The 13,165-nt window shown below is 36.5% G+C and overlaps 1 protein-coding gene across 1 annotated transcript; it reads left to right on the top strand.

Moving 5' to 3' along the window:
* Positions 1 to 135: 135 nt before the first annotated feature.
* On the top strand, positions 136 to 3,856 carry LOC145048840 (actin-7-like). Its single transcript, XM_078997464.1, has 5 exons — positions 136 to 450; positions 768 to 837; positions 1,728 to 2,121; positions 2,414 to 3,027; positions 3,606 to 3,856. Exons 2-5 carry the CDS (start codon positions 778 to 780, stop codon positions 3,669 to 3,671), a joined length of 1,134 nt encoding a protein of 377 aa, XP_078853590.1. The 5' UTR covers positions 136 to 450; positions 768 to 777; the 3' UTR covers positions 3,672 to 3,856.
* Positions 3,857 to 13,165: the final 9,309 nt, after the last annotated feature.

The following is a 13,165-nucleotide window of genomic DNA, read 5'->3' as shown; positions in this document are numbered from 1 at the left end:
GATAAAAATCTCTTGAAAATTTAACCAACCCCGTTAATTTCGAGTTAAATTCGGTTAATTGGATAACTTTTTATGCGTCTTTAATATACATTTGGTCAGTTCTCCTCTAACCACTAAAAGTTCTACTTCTATCCTTAGCTTGGGGAAGATACCGACACCTCTTAAAACCAATTTTCAAATTTGAAAGTTAGGATTCAAATTAGAATATGTTACAAAAATGAAACTGTAAATGTTACAATTTTATACTAATCGATTTCTCAAATATAAGAATGGCTCTTGAATTATTAATTGTTCTTCTACCTACTACTTAGTAATTCCTGTAAGTCAACGTTTCGTCCTACGATGAACTTCTCAACCGAACACACTAAACCACACTGGAGCCTACGATTTGAGTTTCGGGCAACTGGAGGTTTCCTTATGCTGCTTCATCTTCCTTCTGAATAACCAAAGGTTTGCTTCGATTATCTTGTAATTTTAATGATTTTATCGTTTTTAATTTCCAATCTAAGTCTCTTACACTAATTACGGATCCGTATAGAATCTTCTCTATAAGTGCAATTGATGTCATTGTATATTAATCAATGATCTGGTTGACTTGCATACTTTTGATTGTTTGCTGGGTATTACTTTGAAGTTGTTGGCAATGATAGGAAAATGTCTAACCATTTCTGTGCGTATATTAAACAAGTTCAAAACTATTGGAAAATAACAGCGATGTCAAAGATTATGTTGTTAAAACTTATTGTATTTTGATGTTTGTGTTGCAGGTTTGTAGAAATGGCAGACTCTGATGATATTCAGCCCATTGTATGTGACTTTGGAACTGGAATGGTGAAGGTTAGCTTAATAATTATTTTGTTCCTATTTCATATTTACATGAAACCTTCTTGAGTTAGTTGTATTCTTATACTTTGAATTCGAATGTGGGATAAATGCTTGTTTTCGCAAAGACAATATTTTTTTTTTCAGTTATGCAACAAATTATTGTTTTGGACTACAAATGCAAATTCTTTCATTCTATTACCAACATTATCCAATATTTACAGTGTGGAGCAAGAAAATTTTCCATATGGGGGTCAATTTCTTTGGTTAACATATCTTATATCATTAAGGGCCTTTAGGACTTTTCACTTCTGGTTTAGGTGAGAGGGAAAAAAGTTAGTTAGCATCTTGGATCTATTTCTGTTAGAGTGAAAGCTAAGAGTTCCATTTTTAATCATTTCAAGTTTAATCATTTGATTTCTTGTACATCCGTAACAGTTCCAACTTACTAGAAAAACACCCAAGTTCTGATACAAATATGAAATCAAAACAACATAAGGAATTGCAATAACATGTATCTGGCACTCTAGCAGTGAGTATTAGTTTTTGTACTCTTAGAAATCCTACAACTGTACATTTTTCTTTCTTTTTCTATGAATTCAAGGAAGATAATTGTATTTTTAACCCTACAACAATTTAGCTTCGCTTAGTACCCCCATGCTGATCAGCCACTGGTGGGTCCATGATTCGTGTTAGTTGCATAAATTCATAAAAAGTCAAATATTATTGCATTAATTGGTAAGAAACTGAAACATTTTTAAATAAAGAAGCATTTAACAGGGGCCAAGTCATGAGGTATGCAGTTATCATGTTGCATATATTGTCAAAAAGGCAATTTTAATCCGTAAAATGGGTATAAGGTTACTCAAACTAGAGTTCATTTTGTACTTTAACTAAATTTATAGGCGGGTTTTGCTGGTGATGAAGCTCCTAAGGTGGTGTTCCCCAATATTGTGGGTAGGCCTCGTCACACTGGTATTATGGTGGGCATGGACCAGAAGGATGCTTATTTAGGAGATGAAGCCATGTTAGAAAGAGGTATGCTGACTTTGAAATACCCAATTGAGTATGGTATTGTCAGCAATTGGGACGATATGGAAAAGATTTTGCATCACACTTTCTTTAATGAGCTCCGTATTGCTCCCGAAGAGCATCCTATGCTTTTGACTGAGGCACCATTAAATCCCAAAGCAAACAGAGAGAAGATGACTCAAATTATGTTTGAGACCTTCAATGTTCCGGCCATGTACATTGAAATTGGCTCCGTGCTTTCTTTGTACGCAAGTGATCGTACAACTGGTTAGTTTCACATTGCTCTTTTGGTATATTTTGCATTTTGATATCGGGAAAATGGTCTTAACAATGGACCTAATTATTTGAGAAATTTTTGCAATCACATTGACTAATCTCCAAAGCCACCGTCAATTATACCCACGCTCTCCATAAAGTTTAATTCACACCTTTCTACAATCAATTATAGTGTTTGGTATGATGGATTGGGCTCATGCTCATTCCATTTGAATAAGAGAACTCAATGGAATAGAGTAGGCCATTTCTTTTTTCCTTTAGTTTAAACTCATCTTTTTTACAGGTGTCATGTTGGATTCCGGAGACGGTGTTACGTACACGATCCCAATTTACAATGGTTATCTACTTCGCCGTGGCATCCTCCGTCTTGATCTCGCTGGTCGTGACCTCACAGATAACCTAATGAGAATCCTGACCGGAAGAGGCTACATGTTCACCACAACAGCCGAATGGGAAATTGTCCGTGACATTAAAGAAAAGCTCGCATACGTGGCTCTTGACTACGAGCAAGAACTCGAAACCGCAAAAACTAGCTCCTCTGTTGAAAAGAACTATGAGCTGCCCGACGGGCAGGTTATCGAGATTGGGGACGAGAGATTCCGCTGCGCAGAGGCTCTCTTCCAGCCACATATGATTGGATATGAAGCTGCTGGTATTCATGAGCTGACCTACAACTCGATCATGATGTGTGATGTTGATATGAGGAAGCATCTTTATGAAAATATTCTGCTCAGTGGTGGGTCAACCATGTTACCGGGCATTACTGACCGGGTTATCAAGGAAATCACAGCCCTTGCTCCTAGCAGCATGAAGATCAAGGTGGTTGCGCGTCCCGAGAGGAAATATAGTGTGTGGATCGGCGGATCAATCCTTGCATCTCTCAGCACCTTTGAACAGGTAAATGGAAACCCTGATAAAGTGTTGACTGGATGAATGATGTTTAACTAGTGTTTGACAAAATGACTAACGAGGGAAAATTTGTAAAATGTTGACTTAATCGGGAAAGTATTTGGTCCTTACTTTCTTTGTTAAGTCTCTTTCGGCAATAAGTCAAAAAGAAGCATCTATATATAGCTTACCGTCCTGATTAAGTCTATCTGGATAAATGATTTAAAAAAATTACGGCAAATTGCTCAGAATAGCAACATATTTTAATTTCAATACCAATATGGGCAGTTTACTTTAGTTTTTACTCATAATAGCAACGTACTTATATTCTTTTTAACCATACAGCAGTGTATGTACATCTTTTTACCAATAATCATGTTGCTTTTCTTATACTATTAATAGTATCGTACTTTTATGTATTGTTAGGTAACGATATTGAAATGTAAATACATTGTTTTTATGGGTAAGGAGTTGTAATTACATGGCACTTTGTGTGGTCCATTAATAGTATCGTACTTTTGTGTAATTACATGACTAACGAGGTAATAACGTATTCGACTAACTAACTTTTCTTTTGTTCAAATCAGATGTCGATAACAAAGGCCGAGTATGATGAGTGTGGTCCATCTATAGTCCACAGGAAATGCTTCTAATTACCTATTTTGTTTTTGTTTTATATATTTTTAGCTATTTTCCATGTTATGTTTCATGTGATGTAAGAAAGGCACACATGGACATATGTGGAGTTGTTGGTTGTTAACAAACAAGACGATATACACTATTTTCATTCATTATTAATTAGTTTAAAATTTTGGGGAAATGGAATGACTTCATGATATTAACTGTACAAGTCAAGTAAAGTTGTATAATAGATTCATTATTGCAAGATAACATCTCCGTTGGTCTGAGTTTATGTATGTTTTAGTGTGCATGTGGGAATGTATATGTGGAGGTAGAGTTTATAAATATTTAAAATATATTAAACTTCATAACTGGTACTTTTGGTTTCGCATATTCTAGGTTTTATTTTTCTATCTTTTTTCGTCTTCATAAAATGTCCATTTAGTTTCAAATTGCAATGTGGTTAGCTATGTCCCATACGAAATGACTTATTTAGCTTTTTTAATTTCTTTTATATCTTTCTTTTTGATTAGTTAGTATTTATATTAATTATTATATAATTATTAAAATAAAAAATATTTATCACCATTACCACCATCATTCACAACCACCGTCTAGCACCATCAATACTGTCCCCACTACTAAAAACTCTATAAAAAGATGGAGGGAAGAATTTGATCACTTTAACAAAAAAAAAAAAAAAACCTACATTTAATTTCCAAAAATAAAATGAAGTCTAATTTAATTTTGATTTCAGCAACAAATTCAAAAGCCCAAATTTCAAGAAACCTTAATATGTTTGCTTGCCTTTTGTAGATAATATATATATATATATATATATATATATATATATATATATATATATATATATATATATATATATATATATATATATATATATATATATATATATATATAGAGGTTCAGGTTCATTTGAGACCATTCTAATTTTGTGAGACCGTGAGACCAAATCTAAAAATAATTTTAAAGTGCAAAATAAATGGAAAAATCCAAAAATTCTTTTTTTAAATATTATTTTCGGAACTTGAATTAACTAAAAAAAATAAAATAAAATAAAATAAAAAATAAAAAAAATAAAAAAAATTCCGGTTTTTTTTTTTTTTTTTGAAAAATACGTGAAATATTTTAAATAGAATATTACACTGATATATTCTAAAAAATGATTTTAAAATGCAAAATAAATGGAAAAATCTAAAAATTCTTTTTTTTAAATATTATTTTCGGAACTTAAATTAACTAAAAAAATAAAAAAAAAATAAAAAAAATTCTATTTTTTTTTTTAAAATACGTGAAATATTCTAAATAGAATATTGCACTGTACATATTCTATAAATAATTTTAAAATGCAAAATAAATAGAAAAATCAAAAAATTCTTTTTTTAAATATTATTTTCGGAACATGAATTAACTAAAAAAAATTAAAAAAAAAATAAAATAAAATACAAAAAATAAAAAAATGCGTCTCACGGTCTCACAAAATATAAGTGGTCTCAAATGAACCTAACCCTATATATATATATATATATATATATATATATATATATATATATATATATATATATATATATATATATATATATATATATACGCCAATGATTATTCTCTTCCTCAATGAGGAAGGTTTGTTATAGAAACTAGATTATACACCTTTATTGTTGATACAAATCCCCTAAATAGAGATAGTTTGTATATATGGATATCAATTGTATCATTGTGAAGGGGACAGAAAATACAACGTGTTTTATGGTATCAGAGCAAGAATACCAAAAACCCTAAAAAGTCCATCTTCTCCATTCTGCTGCCCCTATTCATCTTCTCCATTCTTCGCAATTCTTCTAACAACCATCTATTCTTCAATGGATCCTAATAATCACCCAGCCATCACAGTAACCAACACTCAGAACTTCATTCCTTTTACCCTTGAGATGGAAAATAGACAGTACACCTCTTGCGCAGAATTATTTCATATCCACTATCGGGCCTTTCAAGTTGGTAATCACATCGACTCTGACTTCAAGCTACCTTCCTCATCTCCATCTTTTGCTACAGCTACTGAGGCTCAGAAAACCAAAGTTGCTGCTGAATATGAAACATGGTAACGCCTTGACTCCATCATCCTCCAATGGATATATGGGACCATTTCAAATGATCTTCTACACACCAATCTGAAACCTAACACCTCTGCATCGCAAGCTTGGACTGCCCTTGAAAACATTTTTCAAGACAACCAAAGCACCCGAGTTGTCTACCTTGATAGTAAATTCGTCTCCATGAGACTTGCTCACCATCCCAACAGCTCTTCTTACTGTCAAGATATGAAGATGTTAGCTGACCAACTAGCAAATGTTGACAATCCAGTCTCTAATCAACGACTTGTTCTACAGGTCATTGTCGGCCTTAAGGAAAGCTACGAAGGGTTGGCCATGCTCATCCAACAAACTGATGGATTTTGAGCATTCTAACACTTCCTAAGTGTACATGCAACCCTAATAACCTTGGATCTATGTTTGTCTAATTGTCATGCAAAGTTGAATTCCAAGGTTATATTCCTATCTAGCATACATGGGGAACAATTTTAACATTAAGTATAGATAGAATAACTTACCTTGTTGTTGCTTGTGTTCCTTGAAACCTTGTGAGCCTAGCACCCCAAGTGTGATGCCTCAAATGCTTCACACAACACCAAATGCTCTTGGAAGAACTTATGAGAGAATACTCACTTCTTCAAAATCGGCCAAGCCCTCTTGATTCTTAGTGTAGCCGATTTTGGGTGGAGGATATGTTACTTATATAGTGTTGACACATCTAGGGTTAAACCCTAATGTGTCATGACTCTTCATTTCCATGATCCATGGGTTTGTAACTCCCATGGAGCATCCATGGAGCATCCTATGGGTGAAACCCAACTTGATAGTCCATGGAGCCTTTTAGCCCACTATACAAGATATGGATGATTTACATAATCAACCCATATATTTAATTAGTTATCTTTTGATCACTTAATTAATTCTAAATTAATTCTTGATCAAACTAATCAAATAATATTATTAATATATTAGAACTTATAATATATTAATAATCTCCAAGTGTTATTTCTCTCATTTAGTCTATCCAATTGCATGGTGCCATGCAACCCAAATGGACCATGCCGGGTCGGGTCAAGTACATACCAGAAATAGTTATGGACTTAGACACCTTATCCAACAGTCTCCCACTTGGATAAGTCTAATAACTATTACTGCAAGTATGACTTCAGGAACCGATCGGCAATCGTAGCTCTTTTCAAGGTTTCTCGAAACTGAGAAGATGATGGTACGCCATTTAAGATAAGTGATCATATAATCCTCTGTTCTAGATATCAGTCGGACAAATACATGGAACAATGTCTTACATATTGTCCAACAATTTGTTTCCCGATTTCCGATTTGTTTGACAAAGAACTTAATTGAACACATCAACTTAGTTCTGACCGGGCCCGGTACATAGGTCAAAACAAAATCACCGAGGGGCCCAGATATCAGCTTCTAATCCAAGAAGGAACAGATAAACTTCGACTCATATGTTTGTTCTACTACTCATTGAATTACACATAAGAGCACGATTTTATAACATTGAGTTACCAATGCGTTTTTCGTACAATCAATGCATAACCAACTTGTAAGTAACAAATCATATCTCTAGGTTTAAAGATTTATATGATATTACCGTCTCACGATCACTCGAGATATAATTCCATGAAGTGATTCCAGTGAGCGTGGGTTGAGTCCAATGCTCAGAACTTATGAGCACTCATGATTGTTATAGCCTTGTCCCAGACCTCTACAACCAATCATGACAGTCTTGATTCATACCTACTTCCGACATATGACCGACTGTGGAGGTTTGAGTAATATGTTATACCAAACAAAATTATTCTGGAAGTCAAAACATGCAAAAGAAATATAGTAAAAGATCGACAAGAGATAGCAACACTTTACTCATAAATAAAACACTTTTATTCATCATCAAATGTCAATTACACTTTACAAATTTCGAGATTATCTAACTGCTAAATCTAATATCATCCTTCAGCCCTATGCTCCGAGCATGCTGGAGATGCTTAATCCGAGTCAGTCCCTTCGTGAGGGGATCTGCTGGATTCTCATCTGATGATACCCTCTTTGCCACGAGGAGTCCTTCTTCGATTCGATGTCTGATGAAATGGTATTTTCTGTCGATGTGTCTGGATCCCCGTGATCCCTTGGTTCCTTGGCTAAGGCAACAACACTTTCACTATCACAGAAAATTTCCATTGGCTCTTTAATAGCTGGTACAACTCCAAGGTCTCCAATGAAGTTCCTCAGCCATAACGCCTCCTTTGCCGCTTCGCTAGCTGCAATATACTCTGATTCACAAGTAGAATCTGCCACTGTCTCTTGCTTGGAACTCTTCCAAGAAATTGCTCCTCCATTTAGGGTAAAGACCCAGCCCGATTGAGAGTGGAAGTTATCCCTATCAGTCTGGAAGCTAGCATCACTATACCCTACAACTCTCAAGTCATCACTCCCACCGAGGGTAAGGACCCAGTCCTTAGTCCTTCGTAGGTACTTGAGAATATTCTTTACCGCAGTCCAGTGTGCCTTGCCAGGGTTCCCCTGAAACCTGCTAACCATGCTCAAAGCAAAGGCTACATCAGGTCGAGTACACGTCATAGCATACATGATCGATCCTACAGCCGAAGCATAAGGTACTTGACTCATTTCTGCTATCTCAGCCTCAGTGCTAGGGCTTTGTGTCTTACTCAACTTGGCGCTACTCTGGATGGGCAACTCTCCTTTCTTGGAGTCTTGCATTCTGAATCTCTTCAGAACCTTCTCCAAGTAGGTACTTTGACTAAGTCCAATTAGTCTTTTACTCCGATCTCTCAAGATCCTTATCCCCAAAATATAGGTAGCTTCACCAAGGTCCTTCATAGCGAAACACTTTCCAAGCCAGGACTTTACTTCCTGCAGGGTTGGAATGTCGTTTCCTATGAGTAGTATGTCATCCACATACAATACCAAAAAGCTAACTATACTCCCACTAGCCTTGACATATACACAAGATTCATCTTCACTCCTAGAAAAGCCAAATTCCTTGACCTTTTCATCAAAGCAAAGATTCCATCTGCGAGGTGCTTGCTTTAATCCATAAATGGATTTCTCAAGCTTACACACTCTATTAGGGTACTTGTTGCTGACAAAACCCTCTGGCTGACTCATGTAAACATCTTCAGCCAACTTCCCATTAAGGAAAGCGGTTTTGACATCCATTTGCCAAATTTCATAGTCATGAAATGCGGCTATGGCTAACAGAACCCGAATAGACTTAATCTTGGCTACCGGAGAAAAGGTCTCATCATAGTCCACTCCAGGAATTTGAGAGAAGCCCTTTGCAACCAGTCTAGCCTTATAAGTGTGTACTTTACCATCCATGTCGGTCTTCTTTTTGAAGACCCATTTGCACCCTACAGTCTTTCGACCTGGTACATTCTCAACCAAGTTCCAAACTTGATTGTCATACATGGATTGTATCTCGCTATCCATAGCCTCTTTCCATTTGGCAGACTCGGGGCCCGCCATGGCTTCCTCGTAGCTGTTAGGGTCATCTTGACTTACTAGTGTCTCATCACTAATAAGTGTCTCACCTTCTGCAGTAATATGGAATCCATAGTAATGCTCAGGTGCACTCCTAACTCTCGTGGAAACGCCTCAGAGGTACAGATTCGTCAATTGGCTTAACAGGAGTTTCCTCCTCAAGTTGAGGGCTAGAGTTTGAAGTTCCTTCACCACTTGACTCTTGAATTTCTTCAAGATCAACTTGCCTCCCACTGTCTCCTTGGCTTATAAACTCTCTTTCTCGAAAGACTCCTCTTCTTGGTACAAAGACCACATTGTCACTAGGTCTGTAGAAGAGGTAACCAAAGGATTGCTGTGGGTAGCCGATGAAAATACACCTCTCGCTTCGGGGTTCGAGCTTATCATGAGTCTCGCGTCTCACGAAAGCCTCGCAACCCCAAATCTTGATGTGGTCTAGTTTAGGTACTTTACCAGTCCACATCTCGTAAGGAGTTTTGGCAACTTTCTTTGTAGGGACTAGATTAAGGATATGGGCGGCAGTCTCTAAGGCATACCCCCAGAATGAGATTGGTAGCAAAGCTCGACTCATCATGGAACGAACCATGTCCAACAAGGTTCGATTACGCCTCTCAGCCACACCATTCAACTGCGGTGTCCTGGGAGGTGTCAATTGTGAGACAATCCCACATTCCTTTAGATAGTCGAGGAACTCTGAACTAAGATACTCACCACCTCGATCGGATCGAAGCATCTTAATGTTCCTGCCCAATTGATTCTCGACTTCCTGTTTAAATTCCTTAAACTTCTCGAAAGTCTCTGACTTATGCTTGATTAAGTAGACATATCCATATCTACTGTAATCATCAGTAAAAGTCAAATAATAACGATTAGCATCCCTTGTGGCATGTTTGAATGGTCCACACACATCCGTGTGTATAAGGTCCAACAAACCTTCACCCCTTTCACACGAGCCTGTGAAGGGTGACTTTGTCATTTTTCCAAGTAAGCATGATTCGCAACTATCATTTGACTTTAGGTCAAACGACTCCAAGACTCCATCTTTTTGGAGTTGGCCTATGCGTTTCTTGCTTATATGTCCAAGACGACAATGCCATAATGATGCTTTATCCAAGTTATTATTTTTAGTAGAATCAATACACAAAACATTATTTCCTAAGTTATCTACAATAGATACAGCTTCATACACACCATCACAAGGTAATGCTTTAAAATAAAGTACATTATTAAAGAAAGCATTAATCGAACCAACTTCATTATCAAACGAAAAGGTGAAACCTTGTTTGTACAATGCATGAAAGGAAATAATATTTCTTGCCATTTCTGGCGAATAACAACATTTATTCAAATCTAAATTTAACCCACTACTTAGCGATAAAGTATAAACTCCAATCTTGGTGACAGGTGTAACTTTCCTATTCCCATGATTAAGTTTATTCTTCCTTGCTCCACATTCTCACTTCTTCCTAGTCCCTGCAAGTCACAAAAATATGAATACCGCAACCGGTATCAAGGACCCAAGATTTCGAATGGGGTGAGTTATTAGAAATGATAGTGTAAATACCTGCATGGTTGGGTTTGACTTTCCCATCCTTCACATCTTGCTGGTACTTTGGGCAGTTTCGCTTCCAATGAGCTTTTTCATGGCAATAGAAGCATTCAGCCTCTTTTGGGTCAGAAGAAGGAGTAATGAAACCTTTCTTGGTTCCACTTGAAGAAGAGCCATCAAGGGTCCGAGCCTTGGTACCCTTCGATGATCTCTTTCTCTTCCTCCCTCGACTTTGCCCGATTGCCAAGACCGGAGTTGAGTCTGGAGTAGGAGTGATAGCAACCGACTTCCCCTTAAGACCTGTTTCTGCGGTCTTGAGAAGTCCCTGAAGTTTGCTGAGGGTGACCTCTTCCTTGTTCATGTGATATGTCATGCGGAATTGATCATAGCACGATGGTAAGGAGTGCAAAATGATATCTATTGCAAGCTCCTTAGGGAAGTTTACATTGAGCTTCAGCAAACGATCCACATACCTTTGCATTTTCTGCATGTGGCTCGTGACAGACTCTCCGTCCTTCATCATGGTTGTTATCATGGAGCAGATGATTTCGTACCTCTCTTGTCGTGCACTTTGATGGTATCTTTCCATCAAATCTTGGTGCATTTCATAAGGGTAGAAATCTTCATAAGACTTTTGGAGTTCAGCTGTCATGGTGGCCAACATGATGCAAGCCACCTTGGTTGCATCTCTTTCATGAGTATGAAAGTCAGCGATCTCCTGGGGAGTTGCAGTGGACTCGTCAATTTCCTTAAGCTCCTTGTCAAGGACATATTCTTTGTCCTCGTAGCGGGTAATCATCCTGATGTTTCTGATCCACTTATTGAAGTTGGATCCATCAAAGGTGACTTTCCCACACAGACTCATAAGAGTAAAGGAGCCATTAGGATTCGAGCCAGAAGCATTATTTGAAGACATCTGAAAAAGAAGAACAAGTTTAGTTTAGATTTAAGAGAGTCCTTAATAAAACACCCAAATGTAATATTAAGGCTAGGACGCAATCACAATATAATATAACTTAGAAGAGGTATGCCGTAATCTAAGCTATACCATATTTGAAAGGTAGGTGAATGACGATTCACCAATTTCCACCACGAAAACCGAAATATTAGATATTTAGTTTTTATTGGTTTTAGAAATTCCTAGATTCTTTGAGATCCAATGAACTTTTCAAAGGCATGTTTCAATCTCGGGAGTGCCCTCCAGGTTTTGTGACTGGGATGCCGAGGATCACAAAACGAGGTGTGAAGTAACCATGCAAATCACTTGGTACCCTTAAAGTTTTATCACTCAATCGATGTGCCGGTAAACCACACACGCTCCACCGATACTATAATAAACCTTAAGTCACCCTTTACCTACCTTGTTAAGTCCAAGATAGTGTGCCGGTTAACCACACACGCTCCACCAACGACTTAGACAAAGTGTAAAGTGTAATTTCATGGATTAGCACCTTATTCACATTTTTCCTAAAGTAACTAAGATTGGGAATTTAATAAACATTTAGTTACTTTATTATATTCATCATACTTTGAATGAGAATTTATAAGTCCTTGTCTTACCCGTTCGGCTAACGATCCTCCACCAGTCAAGCAAGCGGTGGGTGAGAATATACACCCATTAAGTAACCATTTTATAGGCAACAACCTTATACCCACCTTATAGACCGGCTTCGTGAATGAGGCGTACTAGTGGTAAGACGACTTTATTCTTATACATATATATAATTATTAAATTATCATAATATAAGTATAAGGGTTGAATTTTAACTTTTAAAATTCTAGGGTTTGGAACTTAAAGTTTTAACTTAACTTTACTTGTTCCAAAACTTGAGGGCAAGTTTTGTAACTTTCAAAACTTTTCATTTCTTGTAACTTATGAGTTTAATAGAGTAATAAAATGAAGACTCTTCATTTTTCTAACTCTTGTGTTTTCTTAATGGTTTTAACTCAAGTGTGACTCTTAGTTTTCCATAACTTAAGGATAAGTTATCGACTCCATTAAAACACATTATGATCAAGAATTAAACTACCAAATAGGTTACAAATAATTCCTATGATCATCTAAAACATCATAAGAACAAGAACATGAATATGAACACAATAAAAAATTACATAAAACTTTGTAATTTTGATAACTAGTTGTTGTAAATGAATTAGCAAAGACATTACACCACCAAAAACAAGTTTTCAATTACCAAAACAGTTTAGGGTAATGTTTCTAATTCATTTTCCAGCAACTGAATCGAAATTCTGCACTTATTCGACCCTACTCGCCGAGTGCATAAACTGACTCGCCGAGTTGGTTGAAGATACTCATGGACTCGACGAGTCCCCCCTATAG

The sequence above is a fragment of the Lactuca saligna genome, chromosome 5 (assembly GCF_052625555.1).
Source record: "Lactuca saligna cultivar CGN05327 chromosome 5, ASM5262555v1, whole genome shotgun sequence".
Lineage (NCBI taxonomy): Eukaryota > Viridiplantae > Streptophyta > Magnoliopsida > Asterales > Asteraceae > Lactuca > Lactuca saligna.
This window is presented reverse-complemented; position numbering and strand designations above follow the sequence as displayed.